The sequence below is a fragment of the Hordeum vulgare genome, chromosome 1H, assembly GCF_904849725.1.
Source record: "Hordeum vulgare subsp. vulgare chromosome 1H, MorexV3_pseudomolecules_assembly, whole genome shotgun sequence".
NCBI lineage: Eukaryota > Viridiplantae > Streptophyta > Magnoliopsida > Poales > Poaceae > Hordeum > Hordeum vulgare.
In genome coordinates, this window is record NC_058518.1 from 400,420,724 (window position 1) to 400,442,438 (window position 21,715).

The 21,715-nt window shown below is 44.3% G+C and overlaps 1 protein-coding gene across 1 annotated transcript; it reads left to right on the forward strand.

Moving 5' to 3' along the window:
- Positions 1 to 9,599: 9,599 nt before the first annotated feature.
- On the forward strand, positions 9,600 to 10,457 carry LOC123412081 (protein SRC2-like). Its single transcript, XM_045105031.1, has one exon. The coding sequence runs from the start codon at positions 9,659 to 9,661 to the stop codon at positions 10,229 to 10,231; it is 573 nt and encodes a 190-aa protein (XP_044960966.1). The 5' UTR covers positions 9,600 to 9,658; the 3' UTR covers positions 10,232 to 10,457.
- The last annotated feature ends 11,258 nt before the right edge of the window (positions 10,458 to 21,715 follow it).

Here is a 21,715-nt window from a genome sequence, read left to right on the forward strand (position 1 = left end):
GCTGTCCCACCAGCCCACTAAGGGCTGGTGTGCCACCCTCAAGGCCTATGGGCTTCCCCGGGGTGGGTTGCCCCCCCGGTGAACTCCCGGAACCCATTCGTCATTCCCGGTACATTCCCGGTAACTTCGAAAACCTTCCGGTAATCAAATGAGGTCATCCTATATATCAATCTCCGTTTCCGGACCATTCCGGAAACCCTCGTGACGTCCGTGATCTCATCCGGGACTCCGAACAACATTCGGTAACCAACCATATAACTCAAATACGCATAAAACAACGTCGAACCTTAAGTGTGCAGACCCTGCGGGTTCAAGAACTATGTAGACATGACCCGAGAGACTCCTCGGTCAATATCCAATAGCGGGACCTGGATGCCCATATTGGATCCTACATATTCTACGAAGATCTTATCGTTTGAACCTCAGTGCCAAGGATTCATATAATCCCGTATGTCATTCCCTTTGTCCTTCGGTATGTTACTTGCCCGAGATTCGATCGTCAGTATCCGCATACCTATTTCAATCTCGTTTACCGGCAAGTCTCTTTACTCGTTCCGTAATACAAGATCCCGCAACTTACACTAAGTTACATTGCTTGCAAGGCTTGTGTGTGATGTTGTATTACCGAGTGGGCCCCGAGATACCTCTCCGTTCACACGGAGTGACAAATCCCAGTCTTGATCCATACTAACTCAACGAACACCTTCGGAGATACCTGTAGAGCATCTTTATAGTCACCCAGTTACGTTGCGACGTTTCATACACACAAAGCATTCCTCCGGTGTCCGTGAGTTATATGATCTCATGGTCATAGGAACAAATACTTGACACGCAGAAAACAGTAGCAACAAAATGACACGATCAACATGCTACGTCTATTAGTTTGGGTCTAGTCCATCACATGATTCTCCTAATGATGTGATCCCGTTATCAAGTGACAACACTTGCCTATGGCCAGGAAACCTTGACCATCTTTGATCAACGAGCTAGTCAACTAGAGGCTTACTAGGGACAGTGTTTTGTCTATGTATCCACACAAGTATTGTGTTTCCAATCAATACAATTATAGCATGGATAATAAACGATTATCATGAACTAAGAAGTATAATAATAACTAATTTATTATTGCCTCTAGGGCATATTTCCAACAGTCTCCCACTTGCACTAGAGTCAGTAATCTAGTTCACATCACCATGTGATTCCAACAAATCCAACACCCATATAGTTCTGGGGTCTGATCACGTCTTGCTCGTGAAAGAGGTTTTAGTCAACGGTTCTGAAACTTTCAGATCCGTGTGTTCTTTAGAAATCTTTATGTCATCTTATAGATGCTGCTACTACGTGCTATTCGGAAATGCTCCAAATATCTACTCTACTATACGAATCCGTTTCACTACTCATAGTTATTCGGATTAGTGTCAAAGCTTGCATCAACGTAACCCTTTACGACGAACTCTTTAACCACCTCCATAATTGAGAAAAATTCCTTAGTCCATTAGTTACTAAGGATAAATTTTGACCGCTGCTAGTGATTCAATCATGGATCACTCTCTGTACCCTCAACAGACTTTGAGTCAAGGCACACATTAGGTGCGGTACACAGCATGGCATACTTTAGATTCTACGGCTAAGGCATAGAAGACGACCTTCGTCTATTCTCTTTATTCTGCCGTGGTCGGGTTTTGAGTCTTACTCAAATTCACACCTTACAACACAACCAAGAACTCCTACTTTGCTGATCTATTTTGAACTCATTCAAAAACTTGTCAAGGCATGCATCTTATTGAAACTTTCATTAAGCGCTTTTGATCCATCTCCATAGATCTTTGATGCTCAACGTTCAAGTAGCGCAATCCAGGTATTCCTTTGAAAACTCCTTTCAAACAACCTTGTATGCTTTACAGAAATTCTACATTACTTCTGATCCAAAATATGTCAACCACATATACTTATCAGAAATTCTATAGTGCTCCCACTCACTTCTTTCGAAATACAAGTTTCTCACAAACCTTGTACACACCCAAAATCTTTGATCATCTCATCAAAGTGCTTATTCCAACTCCGAGATGCTTGCACCAGTCCATTGAAGGATCGCTGGAGTTTGCATACTTGTTAGTATCCATAGGATCGACAAAACCTCATGGTTGTATCTCATACAATGTTTACTCAAGGAAACCGTCGAGGAAACAATGTTTTGACATCCTACGTGCAATATTTCATAAATAATGCAGTAACTACTAACATAATTCTAACAGACCTTTAGCATCGCTACGAGTGAGAAAGACTCATCATAGTCAACTGTTTGATCTTGTCGAAAACATCTTTGCGACAAGTCGAGCTTTTCTTAATAGTGACTTATCACCATCATCGTCTGTCTTCTTTTAAAGATCCATTTTACTCAATAGTCCCATGACCATCAAGTAGTTCTACCAAAGTCTACACTTTGTTTTCACACATGGATCCTCTCTCGGATTTCATGGCTTCCAGCCATTTGTCGGAATCTGGGCCCACCATCGCTTTCTCCATAACTCGTAGGTTCGCTGTTGCTCAACAACATGACCTCCAAGACAGGGTTACCGTACTACTCTGCAGTAGTACGCGACCTTGTCGACCTACGAGGTTTGTAGTAACTTGATTCGAAGCTCAATGATCACCATCATCAGCTTCCACTTCAATTGGTGTAGGCGCCACAGGAACAACTTCCTATGCCCTGCTACACACTGGTCAAAGTGATGGTTCAATAACCTCATCAAGTTTTACCACCCTCCCACTCAATTCTTTCGAGAGAAAACTTTCCTCGAGAAATGATCCGTTTCTAGAAGCAAACACTTTGCTTTCGGATCTGAGATAGGAGATGTACCCAACTGTTTTGGATATCCTATGAAGATGCATTTATCCGCTTTGGGTTCGAGCTTATCAGACTGAAACTTTTTCACATAAGCGTCGAAGCCCCAAACTTTCAAGAAACGACAGTTTAGATTTCTCTAAACCTCAGTCTATACTGTGTCATCTCAACGGAAATACGCGGTGCCCTATTTAAAGTGAATGCGGTTGTCTCTAATGCATAACCCATAAACGATAATGGTGATTCGATAAGAGACATCACATCATGCACCATACTAAATAGTGCGTGGCTATGACGTTCAGACACATCATCACACTATGATGTTCCAGGTGGCATGAACTGTGAAACAATTTCCACATTATCTTAACTGCGTACCAAAAACTCGTAACTCAGATATTCATTTCTATGATCATATCGTAGACAGTTCATCCTCTTGTTACGGCGAACTTCACTCTGAAACGGAATTGAACTTTTCAATATTTCAGACTTGTGATTCATTAAGTAAATACTCCTGTATCTACTCAAGTCGTCAGTGAAGTAAGAACATAATGATATCCACTGCGTGCCTCAGCACTCATTGGACTGCATACATCAAAATGTATCACTTCCAACAAGTTACTATCTTGTTTCATCTCAATGAAAACAAGGCCTTGCTCATGTGGTATGATTTGCATGTCACTAGTGATTCGAAATCAGGTGAGTAAAGATCCATCAGCATGGAGCCTCTTCATGCAATTTATACTAACATGACTCAAGCGGCAGTGCCACAAGTAAGTGGTACTATCATCATTAACTCGTATCTTTTGGCACCAATGTGTAACACTACAATCGAGATTCAATAAACCATCGAAGGTGATTATTCAAGCAAATAGAGTAACCATTATTCTCTTTGAATGAATAATCGTATTGCAATAAACACGATCCAATCATGTTCATGCTTAACGCAAGCACCAAATAACAATTATTTAGGTTCAACACCAATCCCGATGGTAGAGGGAGCGTGCGACGTTTGATCATATCAACCTTGGAAACACTTCCAACACGTATTGTCACCTCGCCTTTAGCTAGTCTCCGTTTATCCGTAGCTTTCATTTCGCGTTACTAATCACTTAGCAACCGAACCGGTATCCAATACCCTTGTGCTACTAGGAGTACTAGTAAAGTACACATCAACATTATGTATATCAAATATACTTCTCTCGAGTTATGCGAGCCTTCTTATCTACCAAGTATCTAGAGTTGCTCCGCCTCAGTGACTGTTCCCCTTATTACAGAAGCACTTAGTCTCGGGTTTGGGTTTAATCTTGGGTCTCTTCATTAGCGCAGCAACTGTTTTGCCGTTTCACGAAGTATCCCTTCTAGCCCTCGCCTTTCTTGAAATTAGTGGTTTTTCAAACCATCAACTATTGATGCTCCTTCTTGATTTCTACTTTCGCAGTGTCAAACGTCGCGAATCGCTCAAGGATCATTGTATCTATCCTTGATGTGTCATAGTTCATCACGAAGCTCTAAAAGCTTGGTGGCAGTGACTCTTGGAGAACCATCACTATCTCATCTGGAAGATTAGCTCCCACTTGATTCAAGTGATTGTCGTACTCAGACAATCTGAGCACACGCTCAACGATTGAGCTTTTCTCCTTTACTTTGTGGTCAAAGAATCTTGTTGGAGGTCTCGTACCTCTTAACAATGGCACAAGCATGAAATCACAATTTCATCTCTTTAGAACATCACTTATGTTCCGTGACGTTTTACAACGTTTTCGGCGCCTTGCTTCTAAGCCATTAAGTATTTTTGTACTGAACTATCGTGTAGTCATCAGAAACGTGTATGTCGGATGTTCACAGCATCCACAGACGACGCTCGAGGTGCAGCACACCGAGTGGTGCATTAAGGACATAAGCCTTCTGTGCAGCAACGAGGACATTCCTCGGTTTTACAGACTCAGTCTGCAAAGTTTGCTACTATCAACTTTCAACTAAATTTTCTCTAGGAACATATAAAACAGTAGAGCTATAGCGCAAGCTACATCGTAATTCGCAAAGACCATTAGACTATGTTCATGACAATTAGTTCAATTAATCATATTACTTAAGAACTCCCACTCAAAAAGTACATCTCTCTAGTCATTTGAGTGGTACATGATCCAAATCCACTATCTCAAGTCCGATCATCACGTGAGTCGAGAATATTTTCAGTGGCAAGCATCTCTATGCTAATCATATCAACTATACGATTCATGCTCGACCTTTCGGTCTCATGTGTTCCAAGGCCATGTCTGCACATGCTAGGCTTGTCAAGCTTAACCCGAGTGTTCCGCGTGCGCAACTGTTTTGCACCCGTTGTATGTGAACGTTGAGTCTATCACACCCGATCATCACGTGGTGTCTCGAAACGACGAACTGTAGCAACGGTGCACAGTCGGGGAGAACACAATTTCGTCTTGAAATTTTAGTGAGAGATCACCTCATAATGATACCGTCGTTCTAAGCAAAATAAGGTGCATAAAAGGATTAACATCACATGCAATTTATAAGTGACATGATATGGCCATCATCACGTGCTTCTTGATCTCCATCACCAAAGCACCGACACGATCTTCTTGTCACCGGAGTCACACCATGATCTCCATCATCATGATCTCCATAACGTGTCGCCATCGGGGTTGTCGTGCTACTCATGCTATTACTACTAAAGCTACATCCTAGCAAAATAGTAAACGCATCTGCAAGCACAAACGTTAGTATAAAGACAACCCTATGGCTCCTGCCGGTTGCCGTACCATCGGCGTGCAAGTCGATATTAACTATTACAACATGATCATCTCATACATCCAATATATCACATCACATCGTTGGCCATATGACATCACAAGCATACCCTGCAAAAACAAGTTAGACGTCCTCTAATTTTGTTGTTGCATGTTTTACGTGGTGACCATGGGTATCTAGTAGGATCGCATCTTACTTACGCAAACACCACAACGGAGATATATGAATTGCTATTTAACCTCATCCAAGGACCTCCTCGGTCAAATCCGATTCAACTAAAGTTGGAGAAACCGACACTTGCCAGTCATCTTTGAGCAAAGGGGGTTACTCGTAACGATGAAACCAGTCTCTCGTAAGCGTACGAGTAATGTCGGTCCAAGCCGCTTCAATCCAACAATACCGCGGAATCAAGAAAAGACTAAGGAGGGCAGCAAAGCGCACATCACCGCCCACAAAAACTTTTGTGTTCTACTCGAGAAGACATCTACGCATGAACCTAGCTCATGATGCCACTGTTGGGTAACGTCTCATGGGAAACAAAAATTTTCCTACGCGCACGAAGACCTATCATGGTGATGTCCATCTACGAGAGGGGATGAGTGATCTACGTACCCTTGTAGACCGTACAGCAGAAGCGTTAGAGAACGCGGTTGATGTAGTGGAACGTCCTCACGTCCCTCGATCTGCCCCGCGAACAATCCCGCGATCAGTCCCACGATCTAGTACCGAACGGACGGCACCTCCGCGTTCAGCACACGTACAACTCGACGATGATCTCGGCCTTCTTGATCCAGCAAGAGAGACGGAGAGGTAGAAGAGTTCTCCGGCAGCGTGACGGCGCTCCGGAGGTTGGTGATGACCTTGTCTCAGCAGGGCTCCGCCCGAGCTCCGCAGAAACGCGATCTAGAGGAAAAACCGTGGAGGTATGTGGTCGGGCTGTCGTGGAAAAGTCGTCTCAAATCAGCCCTAAAACCTCCGTATATATAGGTGGGAGGGAGGGGGCCTTGCCTTGGGGCTCAAGGAGCCCCAAGGGGGTCGGCCGAGTCCAAGGGGGAGGACTCTCCCCCCCAAACCGAGTTGGACTTGGTTTGGTGGGAGGGAGTCCCCCTTCCTTCCCACCTCCTCCTTTTTTTTTCTTTCTCTCTTGATTTTCTTCTCCTTGGCGCATAGAGCCCTTTTGGGCTGTCCCACCAGCCCACTAAGGGCTGGTGTGCCACCCTCAAGGCCTATGGGCTTCCCCGGGGTGGGTTGCCCCCCCGGTGAACTCCCGGAACCCATTCGTCATTCCCGGTACATTCCCGGTAACTCCGAAAACCTTCCGGTAATCAAATGAGGTCATCCTATATATCAATCTTCGTTTCCGGACCATTCCGGAAACCCTCGTGACGTCCGTGATCTCATCCGGGACTCCGAACAACATTCGGTAACCAACCATATAACTCAAATACGCATAAAACAACGTCGAACCTTAAGTGTGGAGACCCTGCGGGTTCGAGAACTATGTAGACATGACCCGAGAGACTCCTCGGTCAATATCCAATAGCGGGACCTGGATGCCCATATTGGATCCTACATATTCTACGAAGATCTTATCGTTTGAACCTCAGTGCCAAGGATTCATATAATCCCGTATGTCATTCCCTTTGTCCTTCGGTATGTTACTTGCCCGAGATTCGATCGTCAGTATCCGCATACCTATTTCAATCTCGTTTACCGGCAAGTCTCTTTACTCGTTCCGTAATACAAGATCCCGCAACTTACACTAAGTTACATTGCTTGCAAGGCTTGTGTGTGATGTTGTATTACCGAGTGGGCCCCGAGATACCTCTCCGTTCACACGGAGTGACAAATCCCAGTCTTGATCCATACTAACTCAACGAACACCTTCGGAGATACCTGTAGAGCATCTTTATAGTCACCCAGTTACGTTGCGACGTTTCATACACACAAAGCATTCCTCCGGTGTCCGTGAGTTATATGATCTCATGGTCATAGGAACAAATACTTGACACGCAGAAAACAGTAGCAACAAAATGACACGATCAACATGCTACGTCTATTAGTTTGGGTCTAGTCCATCACATGATTCTCCTAATGATGTGATCCCGTTATCAAGTGACAACACTTGCCTATGGCCAGGAAACCTTGACCATCTTTGATCAACGAGCTAGTCAACTAGAGGCTTACTAGGGACAGTGTTTTGTCTATGTATCCACACAAGTATTGTGTTTCCAATCAATACAATTATAGCATGGATAATAAACGATTATCATGAACTAAGTAATATAATAATAACTAATTTATTATTGCCTCTAGGGCATATTTCCAACACATGTTGCGTGGCTGAATGATGTATATGTTGTAGTGCGTAATGTGCTTTCATCATGAAATGTGCACTTGCTGCTAGAAGGGCTCCTTTGTAGTCCTGCCTACGAAATCCGTGGATACGACAGCCACACATCGCACATCATCCTTCGAACTCTAAAAAATACATAGCATTTGAAAATAAGCTCAATGACATTTGACAGAACACCTGCCTTGCGTGGTGTCCGCCATGTAGGTCATCGACACTGGGCGGATTGTACCTGGTGCGAACGGCTTCAGGGTGGAAAGCTTCATTATAAACGGCGAACGGACACGTCGGTGCTGGTTACGGACATGTGACAATGCCTCTCTATTGGAGAAGACGTACAAGGAGCAGCGGCGGCAGAGGTGGAGGGTGAAAAGCAAGGGTAAAATGGATAGAGTATAAAAAAATGGGTATGGAAGGGGGATTAGATGGGCTCGGGGTGTCACACAACGACGTTTCTTATGTCCGGACTCCCGTAAAACTCTCCCACATTCGTTTAGAGCATCTCCAAAAGATGCCCAAAAACTGCTCCGCGCGCTAAAAGATTCATTTTTGGGCGACGAACAACTTCAACAGACGCTGCAAAACACAGCGCGCGCTAATTTTTTTTGGGCACGCGCTAAAAAACGCTATCGCGCGCCCTATATTGGGCACCGGATTACGCGCGCTTCACAGTTTGGCCTCTTTGATTCGTAGGATTCTCAAAATGCAGGAATAGGAAAAACGTAGGAATAGAGTGGCATGTCCTTTTCTATACTACAGGATTTGAAAGTGTGTTTGATAGCACGGGAAAAAACAAAGAAATTCTACAAAGAGGTTTGAGTGGATGGAAATTTTCCTCCAAAATGTAGTACAAACGAATCCTATGGAAAAATTCCAAAGGATTTCAATCCTACGAATCAAACAACCATCATAGGAAAAAATCCTAAGGATCCAAAATCCTCCAAAAATCCAATGAAATTCCTTTGTATCAAAGGAGCCCTTACCCTGCACGTTTTTGGTCGTGTGCTAAATCAATGTTGCTCCCGGCACACTAAAGTTGCTAGACTCACGCGCTAAAACTATTTTAGGACGCGGAATTTTTGTGCGCTTGTTGAAGATGCTCTTATATTTTACGAAAAAAATCACGTCTCACCTCTTCGCGGACTAGAAGGTTCGAGGATCCGCCTTGAAGATGCCCTTATGTGTCCATGCTTTTTTTTTGGCCAGGTTATGTGTCCATGCTTTGATACGTTGCTTGCTCCGCCGCTGCATAGTTCATACAACCATGTCTCGTGTTGCTTGGAAAATGAAAAACGTGTCCCAAAGCACTCGTAATTGTAATCCTCGTAGCACAGATACCTTTCCGCTGGGTGGTTTTGCCACGTCAGCCGGCACATCGATCATGTAGCACTTCATATATCAAGAGAAGAAGAATCGCCGGCAACATGATCTGATCAAAGCATGGAAGAAGGATTAACAAATGACAAATCACGCCTGGAATCTGCTTCCCTGTCGATGCAAAAGCAGTGGTTGCGCTCGAGCCAGTTGTCGATGGTCGTCAGCGATGGCCCACCTCGTCTCATGTGGCTGGCACGTAGGCGTACGCGGCCCTCCTCTACATATACACGGCCAACACGGGCAGCAGGCAGGCAACAACGCACGACCAGAAGACGACGCGATCGAGTGATCGAGTGCACGGTCGGTCGGCGATCATGGCGAGCAGGACGGTGGATGTCACCCTGGTCTCCGCGAGGGACCTCAGGGACGTCAACCTCGTCTCCAAGATGGAGGTCTACGCGATCGTCTACCTTGCCGGCGACCCCATCTCCCGGGAGCGGGTCCTCGCCGACCGCACCGGCGGCCGTAACCCCACCTGGAACGCCACTGTCCGCGTCACGGTCCCAGCCTCCGGCTCCGGTAGCGGCGCCCTGCGCGTGCTCCTCCGCACAGAGCGCCCGCTTGGCGACCGCGACGTCGGCGAGGTGATCCTGCCGCTCACGGAGATCCTAGCCGGCGCCGGCGACGAGCCAACTGGCGCCACGCAAGAGTCCTACAAGGTGCGCAAGGTCGGCTCCAGCAAAGTTCACGGCGTGCTCAACCTCTCCTACAAGCTCGGAGGAGTCATCCACCCACCCACCGGCCAGTATCAGCAGGCGGGACCGACGGGGTACCTGGCGGCGGCCGCTGCGCCGTACGCATCTGCTCCGCAGCCGCAGCAGCTCAGCTACCCGTACCCGTGCCCACCCCCGACAATGGTTCGGCCGCTGCGCATCAGCAGCCGGTAAAAGCGCGGCGACACCAGAAAGAAATAAAGCGCGGTAAATTAAACCACTCTTGCAGTGGCATGGCAACCTTTGCTCTATTCTGCCCCGCTCATACAGAGAAATGGTGGCTTGGTGAGTGGGCTAGCCACTACCCACTTGTGGAGCGACGGCGAAGTGCTGTGTACCAATAATTCTGAACGAAATGTATGTTGTGCCCCTGTATATGTAAAAATATGAGATAATATCACTGGTGGTGTCTAAACTTGCCATGGATGTTTAGCTTAGTGCATTAACTTGAAAAATACATCTAACGCGTGCTAAAACTTGACACTTTGATTCAAATACGATGACAAATACGTTTGCGTACGATTCGAGTGCTGACTCGCTTGACAGCACGGCGTGGGACTGTTCGTCTTTTTTCACAATGCCTCCAGATTAATTTCTCCCTCAAAGAAAAGCAACAGGCTCGATGGGATAGGGCAGCCCACACTTTTTTACAACAGCCCGTTCATCTGCTTCGAGGGCTCCTCCTCCTCCTGCGTCTCTTCTTTTCTGATCGTGGGAAGGCGCCGCCCTGATGGATCGTAACCACCACATTGATCGTCGCCGGCAAGGATGGCGGAGCCCCGCTGGCAAGCTCCACGCGACACAACCCCCCTTTACAGGGAGGACCACCTCGTCTATTTAGGCCCCTTTCTCCCCTGTTCGCGGTAGGGTTTAGGTCGATTTAAGAGGTAGTGAAATAGTTACGATTTGTATGTTATTGGTGAGCGCTGATGCTTGGTAGATGGCGATGAGTTGAAACCCGTGTGTGTATTGACCGGAAACCCTTACAAATTCAATGTTAGTTGGTTATAGTTGTTCTGTATATTTCGGCACTAGCTTATCTGGATATTTCGACAGCGCATTAACTGAAATTTTGGACAGAGTTTATCTGAATATTTTGGCAGTAGCTTATCCGAATATTTCGATAGCGCCTTGATACGTCTCAAACGTATCTATAATTTCTGCTTGTTCCATGATTTTTTGGTTGACATTGTTATATGTTTTGCTATACTTTTATATCATTTTATACATATTTGGACTAATCTACTAACTCAGTGCACCCAGTGTCAAGCCCGAAAAATTTCAGAAAAAATATATGAAAAATCAGCGAAACCGAAGCTTCCGGAACGCCGAAGATGGGCCAGAGGGGCCCGGGGGCCTCCCAGGCGACCTGCTGGCACGACCAGACCCTAGGCCGCGCCATGAGGCCGCCTGGGTGGGTCCCACCTCCTCCGGTGCCCTCCTTTGGCCTACATTTAGAGTCAACCCTTGCAGACTTTCTGGAATTTCTCCATCGTTCCGCTGCCGCAGCGCTTCCGAGATCGGAAGCGTCAGGAGACCTCTTCCCGGCACCCTGCCGGAGGGAGGATTGACCTCCGGGAGCTTCTCCACCACCATGGACGCTTTACGGACGTGCCGTGAGTAGTCCTCCTTGGACCATGAGTCCATGACCAGTAGCTATGTGATGTCTTCTCTCTGATCTTGTGCTTCAATGGTTAGTCCTTGTGTGCTGCCCTACATGATCAAGGCATCTATATAATTCTCTTGCTATTGTTATGCTCGGTTTGTTGGGATCCGATGGATTATGAGATTATGTTCAGATTGTTATGAGTTATATATTTGATTACCCTGTTATATTATGTTCCTTAGTGATTCATGCATGTTCTCCGTTGCTATTTATTGCTTTGGTCAAGTAGTAGATTGTAAGTCCAAGAGGGAGCGTTATGCATGATTGTGGGTTCATGCCCCTCGATGTCTAGCTTGAGTGACAGAAACATGAGACTAGGGGATGTGCTTGTTGCCACCAGGGAGAAAACAACGGTGCTTGTGACCACGGTTGCAAGGATTGTTTACCTTACGCATAGTTCGTTAATGCAGTTGTACGTTGCTTTGAGTTTACACTTTGGGTGGGGCTCGCAACTTAATACCGGCGAGATGTTCTGGATAGATATCTCAAGGTGGACGATTAGTAAGTAGATGCTGATGAATAAACGGTATACTTGTCTTGGTGTACTGCCCATTACTATTGAACCTCTAACTATCAAGTAGCATAATTAGCATTGCGGTGCGATCGTAATTCTTTCAGTTGCCCAACTGTGATTTGTTTACCCAAGCATAGTTGTTTATCGTCTTTTGGGAGAGAGACATCACTAGTGAACATCATTTGACTTCGTTTCATATCACCATCATTGTTTACACCTCCATCATTTACCGCTTTCATTTACTTTTCGGTTGCAATCACTATTACTTTCCCGCTTGTGTTTTGATCCTTTGCAAACTACAAGGACGGAGAGATTTACAACCTCTCTATACTCGTTGGGAGCAAAGTTATTTGTTGTGTGTGCAGGTCCACGTCTTCTGCTAGCGCGAGGGTGGAAGACACCTACTTGTTGAGCCTAGGAGCCCTCTTGGTTCGATAAACCTTACAGTCTCCGTGTAAGGGAAATCTGCTGTTGACTACATCTCCACCTTCCATTTGGGGTAACTAACGAGGGGCGAGAAGTATATCCATCAACTCGTCATCACGTCTTAACTGAAAAGCACATCAAAGACGAGAAGACAAAAGAGATAAAAGAGCACTTCTCCACATTGTATTGGTCTTTGGATGAATGCAAGAGAGGATGGATTCAAGGTTGTAGGACAATAATTTTTATTGATGGGTGTCACATAAAGACCAGATATAAAGGAAATTTACTCACGGCTGTTGGTATTGACCCAAATGATTGTATCTTCCCCATATCATTTGGCCTTGTCGAGGTGGAGTCAACTAGCAGTTGGGAGTGGTTTCTGGCAAGCCTAAAGGATGACCTCAACATATGTAACACATCTCCATACACAATTATGAGAGACAAGCAAGGTACTTGGTCACCATATTAACTTTGTAGTTCCACCATGGCTTGCTGTATGTGAACTTGCTTTATCATATATGTATGACATTTTGTTGCCGAATGCAGGGTCTCATAAATGCAGTGGCAAAGGTATGGCCTGATGCTGAACACAGATTTTGTGTCAGACATATGTACCAGAATTTTCACAAGCTTCACAAAGGTGAACAACTCAAGAACAATTTATGGGCAATTGCTAGGGCTACAAACAGGCCTGCAAATACTAGTGCAATGCAAAAGATGGAACAAGACAACATTGATGCATACAAATGGGTTGAGAAATGGCCACCAAAAACATGGATTAAAGCATTTTTAACCCATTTCCAAAGTGTGACATTCTACTCAATAACATGTCTGAAGTTTTCAATAGGTAACTTACGAAAATAAGTTAATTCTCAATTATGTTTACATTTTCATTTGTGTGCTGACATTTTTGCCTCTTCAATTTCATAGCTAGATCTTGGAATCTAGAGAACTACCCATTAAGTCTATGTTGGACAGTATCAATGACAAGATCATAAGTAGGATGTACAATAAGCAAAAAGAGGTGGCCACTGATAGAAAATGGGGTAAGAGATTGTGCCCCAAAATACAAAAGAAGCTTGACAAATTTACTGAATGGGCTGCTTTCTGCATGGTTCAAGGGGCTGGTCAGAAGGTTTTCAACGTGTTGTCAATGAATCATTACTACATAGTTGATTTGAACTGTGAGAGTTGTGACTGCAAAAGATGGGAGTTGTCTGGGATTCCATGTCACCATGCCATAGCTTGTGCTAGAGAGGAGAGGATAGATCCCGAGAGCCTGGTGCATGAATGCTATTCAGTAGATACTTATAAAAGAGGTTATGGTTTTAGTATCAAGCCCATCAGGGACCAAGAACATTGGACAAAGATGGAAGGAGTGCCTGTGTACCCACCCGTGTACACCAAGGTGATGGGTAGACCAAGGAGAAATAGAAAGAAAGTTCTAGAAGAGAAGCTTGACAAGGAAGGGGGGAAGAAGCTGAGTAAACATGGTGTAAGCATGCACTGTCCTATATGTGGAGTAGCAAATCACAATAAGAAAGGTCGTAAGAAGTGGGAAGAAACAAATAGAGAGGCACCAACAGTTGCATATGATGATTCAGAAGAGGAGTTTGATGATCCATCCATAATTTCAGTAAGTTAAACATGTTTTGTTACATTCAGTTCTGAACTCTGCAAGTACTAATTGTTATGGATGCAGAGCATCATGCCACATACAATTCATCCATCTATGGATCCAACTCAAACACCAGGATCATTCGTTTACCTCATGCAACAAATGGTACAGTTCAAAAACTACCATGTTCATAAATATGCATCTTTATATTTCACTCTAGACCCTACTCTCAAGAATTGTTTGCAATATACACGAGAGAATGTCATATCGACCGGTCATGGACCATGTCCCTCTTCCCGAATCATCATTTGTTGCAGAAGCCAGGGATGGCATTCCTCCACCTAGAGTGGCAACTGCTATGGCTAGTGGAAGAGTGAGAAGGAGGGGTGTTACTGAAGATATTCCAGAAGATAGTCCTCAATCCAGTTACCAAACAATTGATAATGCAAGAGGCAGGAAGAGGCAGGCCAGAGGAAATGCTACACGAGGTGCGAGAGGAAGCACTGCAAGAGGTGGTGCGAGAGGAAATGCTACACGAGGTGGGAGAGGAAATGCTATAAGAGGTGGGAGAGGAAATGCTATAGGTAGAGTTGTGATTTATGAACTCTACATTAAATTGTTGTGGTTTTTTTTTCTCAAATTTCATGTTACCAGGAAGTGGAAGGACAAGAGGAGGACGAAGCGGAAGAGAAAATGGTGGGAGAGCAAGTTGTATGATGGTGGGGGAAGGACTAGACTAGGGGCTGGTTTTTGGAACTTGATGTTTGGACCTGATGCAGATAGTTCACATCTGGCAACAGAGGAAGAGCCTATCACACAAAATGCACCTCGAGGGGATGAGTGGGATGATGACCTCATCCACATGTGATGCAGAATTTCATGACTGAACTTTATGCAATGCAACTAAGTTCATCAATGAAATCGATGTGTTTGTTTAGAAGACTCTTTTGTTGTAATCAACCTGTCATCCTGAACATCTAATGACGAATTTTAGTGTATTTGCTGTCCATTTCTAAAAGTACATATACTATACTGCATTTTCATCCAGAGACAAATGTCTTGCCATTTTCATTTAGTGCACACACAAAGCACACAATATAAGACAAGGATTAGAGGTGGGAAAAAATTAATCCATGGGGCGTTGAGTAAAAAGGCAGCGGCGGTCAGAGCACATGCCTCTCCACTGGTTGACAGGACGGTCCCACACCACGTTGTCAAGCCAGTCAGCATCCCAAGACGTACACAAACGTGTTTGTCATCGTATTTGAATCAAAGTGTCAAGTTTTAGCATGCATTAGATGTATTTTCAAGTTAAGGCACTAAACTGAATGTGCATGACAAGTTTAGACACCACAAGTGATATTATCTCTAAAAATATCCGCAGCAACTATTTGCATGTTGTGTAATCAATAATCTGAACGAACTATGTTGTATAAATATATACGAGATTTATATTGGTTATTAGCACATATGTCCGTGCGTTGCCACGGTCCTTAGGCCTCATATTCTATTTGAAGGAAACTAAGGAGTAGTATGTTAGAAATAATCTTGTCTTAGTCTAAGTTCAGACCGACACGGATTAGTATTGTGATCAGCGTTGTCGGAGATTAGATAAGGAAAGCTAATTAGTGTCCGATGTAGCCTAAGTGTTTAGGCTGTGCCCGGTCTGAACTCTAAGAGCTAGTTCGAGTACGCTTAGATGATTTGAGTCGGTGTATTGAGTCTGCTATATATATAGTAAGATTGTAGTACCGATGCAAGAAAAAACAGAAAATAATAAATGGAAAATTAGGGCATGACAAGGACCCTTGGCTATAAGCTTCTGTATGCGGGTGCTCATCTTGATTTGATGTGATTGATTCTATGATGAAGTTTCAACAATTGATATCAGAGCAAGGTTAAGGCGAAGGCACGCTTGCCCTAGAGTGGAGATCTACTAGCGTCTCGGGGTGGATCATGATGTCGATTGTTAGAAATAATATTGTCTTAGTCTAAGTATAATCTTACATGGATTAGTAATGTGATCCGCGTTGTCGGAGATTAGATAAGAAAAACAAATTAGTGTCTGATGTAGCATAAGTGTTTAGGTTGTGTTCGGTCTGGACTGTGAGAACTAGTTTGAGTAAGCTTATAGCTCGTTTGGCATCCCTCATTTCATTTCATTTGGTAGAGATGAAGTGAAATGAAATCTCCATGGGGATTTCATTTGGTTGGAATGAAAATCTTGATCCAAAAATCATGTTTGGCTACCACAAGGATTTCTAGATTGAAATGCCAACGGATCTCGTAAAAGATTGCAGTGGATGAGAGTGGATTAACGAGAACGTCGTCGTGCTTGCTCTCAATTGAGTGATATGGTTAGGGTTGCGAGATGCAATAAAAGTTAGTGGGAAGGAGAGGGGAGGAGAAGCCTTACCGACGTCGAGAGGGACCTTGCCGGAGGAGAGGACCCGTGTAGAGGAGAGGGAGCAGGATGTGGTGACCTTGGCGGAGGAGAGGAAGCGGGGCGGGGCGACTATGACGGAGGAGAGGAAGCGGGGCGGGGCGACCGTGGCGGAGGAAAGGAAGCAGGGCGGGTGCGACCGTGGCAGAGGAAAGGGAGCGGGGTGACCTTGCCGGAGGACAAAGTGGCAGTGGGTTGGAGTAGTTGGTGTCGGAAAAGGGATTGGGAGAGAGAGCTGCGTCGAATCCACACAAATGATAGGATCTGTGGAGGGATTTCGGTCTAGGTACGGTATATATCCATTGGATTTGAGATATGAATTCCATGAGCAAATTCCGTGACAGACGAACAAGTTGGGGTTGGAATTTGGAAACAAAATCCGTGGATTTCGGCCCAAATGACAGGAGCCAAACGAGTATATACATGTATAGTCGTAAAACTGGAATCTGACTTCAAATCGGAATCACAGCTGCATGTCTAACTTGAACAGGATCAAACAAATTAACCTAGTCAAGATTAAACCTAACACAATATAGGGATTTAATAGGATGTATGTCACCTGTCATCCGAATAAATTGTCTAACGTCGGTTCATACGTAATAACGGAGCTTTGAGTGGATGTGTACTTTCGTCCAAAACACAGAAAATCCTATGCATTTTTTATCCGTATTTCCTACTAACTGAATGCATCTATAGAAATATTTTCTTTGAAATCTTTGTTCCTATGTTTTTCTGTGAAAATCCTTCAAACTGAATGAGGCCTTAAATTTGGTGCGATTTATGCACTACAAGAAAAGGCTGGTTGCGCCTAAACCCGATCATTCCACGGACCGGGTTCGGGCCGGGCTTGACAAAGCTCCAAGCAAAAAAACCTAGCCTGGCCCGATGCACACAAACATTGACATTTTTAAATTAAATTAACTATATTTGAGATTTATATTAATTTATTATCACAAAAAATTATACTTCCTCCATCCAAAAATACTTGTCCTAAGGATGAATGGATCTAGACTTATTTTAGTTATAGATACGCCCATTATATCCATTTTTAGGACAAGTATTTCCGGACGAAGGGAGTATATATGGCCATTTTGGTTTTTTGGGCTTTTAGGTCGGGCTTCAGGTGAGAAAGTGAAGCTAGAACCTGGCCTAGATGTTTGTCTTCGGTTCGACCACATGTCTAATTTTGATGTTCATCAAAACGTCCATGAACCCAGCACCGCAGCAACGTATAATGCCACCCGGTGACAGGAAGGCGCACTTGCCGAGATTTGTCATCCACTCATTAATCATGAAACCAACATTAGTGCTCCTGACAAAAAAAACACAATCCATGACGGCTATTTGTAATTAAATATTTAACATGTATGATATAATTCACGATGTAATGTATTTGGAGTATCCTTAGCCGCATGCCTAGTTTTTAGGCCGGGAACAATTCATGGGATATATTTCTCCACTTTCTTAAGCCTGTCCCATTGGCCTATGCAGAGTTAATTTTTTCCAACGGCGTTGGCGCGATGGGCTACTCTTATATTTTTCAAGTGATAAATTTTAGATCTTGATATGCACCGGATGTTAGGTAGGAGGGAGCATGGACGGAACGCTCCCATGACCACAAAACGTCATGTCATCGCATGCACGCATAAGTGACGAAACTGGTAATGCCAGCAGATTTTTTTTAGGTTTTTAATTTTAAAAATGTTTATCTTTTAAATGAAAAATCTGATTGAAAAACCATTTTCATCATTAAATCCACCGCGGCGAAACTAGATCTCATATCGATATATTTCTATGTCTTTTCTTTGTTAAAAGTTTCCATGTCTGTTGCACATAAATCACCATGGTGTTTACACTCAAGTTGCCATGATATAGTTCAACTACCTTGTCTTCAACGTTTAAAGTAAATTTTGACATGTTACAAGAAAAGAAAATTAAGAAACTAAACTTGCCATGGTGAGTTACTAAAATTTGCCATGATCAATGAAATAATTTTGACATGGTTCATAATTAAAAACAAATCCATCGTCAATTAGTTTAGAAATGCATGGTCAATGACTCAAAATTTCCATGAACCTTACACTAAAATTGCCACGGTGAATTACTTAAATTTGCCATGATATATGCATTAAAATTTGTCATGATACGAGGTGTTGGACGACTCAACATAGTGTTTCGTATATATAGTCCAAATCAGAATCCATCGTTAGAAAAAAGAACTTTTTTTAGCTCCCGCAATTCGTCGAACAGTTGTCGCGCATGGTGTCTATATGACTAGCGGATGGTACCTGGCGGAGTGGTCAGAGGAAAGGGGTTGAACGACGACAAAGGAGAAGCCGGATGGAGCCCGACTGGAACGTTGGAGGTGACGGAGAAGTAGAGTTCCGGCTGGGTGTGGCGTCGCGACCAGGGTGGTAGACTAGCGACGAAGGCAAGAAAGAAATAAGGACAAATAGAAAATGAGGCGGATGGAGGGCGCGTGGTCCATGAAGGGTTTTTGGGTTGTCCGGAGGTGCTGGAGTTCTACATGTGTACTGTCCGGAGCCCTCCCCCCATGTTTGTCTCCGGTTTGCAGGAGAACATACGTCCGGACCGCCCTTCAGACCGATACAGACCCAATTTGGATGGCTTCACGGCCCGGATAACACGGTCCGAGTAGATGTTGGCGGTTTTAGGGTCCGCCTATCGGACACCACATCCATCCGCGGAGTGGTGGGGATTAGTCCGTGAATACCAATGCAGGAGTCGGTCATCTAAAGCTAATGCAAATTTTCTCTCTCTTCTTTTACGTCGGCAAGCTCAAAATAACTGCATATGAAATTGTAGTTCAAATTTAAACATTACAATCCAACAAAGTGTTCAAATTAATCATAGTTCAAACTTAAAATCAATTAGCTCATATGTTCTAGTTGTCCCTTTAATTTCCATGGCGGTCAATCAAATCCTCCTTGCGTTTCTCGATATTGAATTTGTTGATGCATTTGAACGAACTCATCAAACGTGGCCGGATTTTTATTTGGTAGTTCGATAAGGCCACCCATGTTCTCATATTCAAGAGTTGCGGGAACATCTTCACCTTCATCCTCCACGATCATATGTTATACATGATTACACAACATGTCACCACCCACACATGGTTTCCGGATTCCATTATTTAGCATATCCATGAACAAGTGCAACACAGCCCTCGAGCACTTCAAATGCCCTCTCCACATTCTTTCTAACCGCTTCTTGTTTTTGTGCAATGTGAGACTTTTTCTGACAAACTGACTCTGAGATGGTCTGGGCATAGGTGTCACGCCCAAGATGCGACCATATCCTCAATTTGGCACAAAGGCCTCGTCAGGGATAGAAGCGCATCTCGTCGTGTCACAAGAATGGATATCGCTACAAGTACATGTACTGAAAATAAGAGATATATAATAGAATTGGCTTACACTCGCCACAAGCTACATTAGAGTCACATCAGTACTTTACATAATCATCATGAATAAGAGCAGGGTCCGACTACGGACGAAAACAAACGAGAAAAGAAGAACGACGTCCATCCTTGCTATCCCAGGCTGCCGGCCTGGAACCCATCCTAGATCGATGAAGAAGAAGAAGAAGAAGCAACTCCAAATGAACAATCAATGCGCTCGCGTCGAGTAACCTTTACATGTACATGTAACTGCAACTGGTGTTGTAGTAATCTGTGAGCCACAGGGGACTCAACAATCTCATTTCCAAAGGTATCAAGACTAGCAAAGCTTAATGGGTGAGGTATGGTTAAGTGGTGAGGTTGCAGCAGTAGCTAAGCATATATTTGGTGGTTAAACTTACGAGTACAAGAAATAAGAGGGGGGGGGAGATCTACGCATAATGGACGTGAACTACTGATGATCAAATGAATGATCCTGAACACCTACCTACGTCAGACATGACCCCACCGTATCCTCGATCGGAGAAGGAACTCGCGAAAGAGACAGTCACAGTTACACACTCAGTTGGCATATTTTAATTAAGTTAACTTCAAGTTATCTAGAACCAGTGTTAAACAAAGTTTCCACGTTGCCACATAACCGCGGGCACGGCTTTCCAAAAAGATTTAATCCTGCAGGGGTGCTCCAACTAGTCCATCACAAATTACCACAAGCCGCATAGAAATCCTCAATCACGAAGCTCGCGATCTCGTCGGATTCCCTAGTGGAAAACCTCAACTCTGAGATTACTCAAAGCATCACCGGAATCCCGATGCACAAGATATTTCGTCAAAGGTAAAACTAATCCAGCAAGGCCGCCCGACGTGTTGACGATCCCGATAGGAGTCGTGTACCTCGTTTTCAGGACACGACGGATGAGCTAGACGTCGGGATCGCTAAACCTCCGGGTGACCAGAGGGGCACCGGACATCGCTCAGGTGGGACCAACACTCATGAGGAGCACTGACCCGGGGGTTGATTAAATTATCCTCGGGGTCTGGAAAGTCCCTATGCAATTTTATTAGGTGATTAGGCAAATGTAGTATCGAAGTTGGGCCTTGCCAGACCAGTCTTAATCTAAAACGAATTATCAAGGGGGTCTCCATAACAACCCCGATCGTGTTAAGAGCGCTCAAATATGGAACATAACACCGGTAGCCGAAACTAAGGGGGCAAAAGGTGGAACAAAACACCAGGCTAGAAAGGCCGAGCCTTCCACCTTTTACCAAGTATATAGGTGCATTTAATTAATTAGCATTTAATATGGTGATATGACAAGGGACCCATGTTATCACATGGAAGCAACTACACCTGCAACTAGCAACGCTAACAACATGGTTAAGCAAGTTGTAACATAGCCAATCAGTGGTTTGCTAGGTCGAACAGGTTGAAGGTTAACATGGCATTGTTGAGAGGCTGATATTTAACAACTGGTAGGCAACGAGACATAAATGATAGAAGCGATAAAACTAGCATGGCAATGATAGTAATGGTATCTGGGGAAATGGTCATCTTGCCTAAGATCCTGCT

Bases quoted from the DNA above. Each gene is read 5' to 3' on its own strand.
- LOC123412081 (XM_045105031.1), top strand. From the start codon at position 9,659: ATGGCGAGCAGGACGGTGGATGTCACCCTGGTCTCCGCGAGGGACCTC.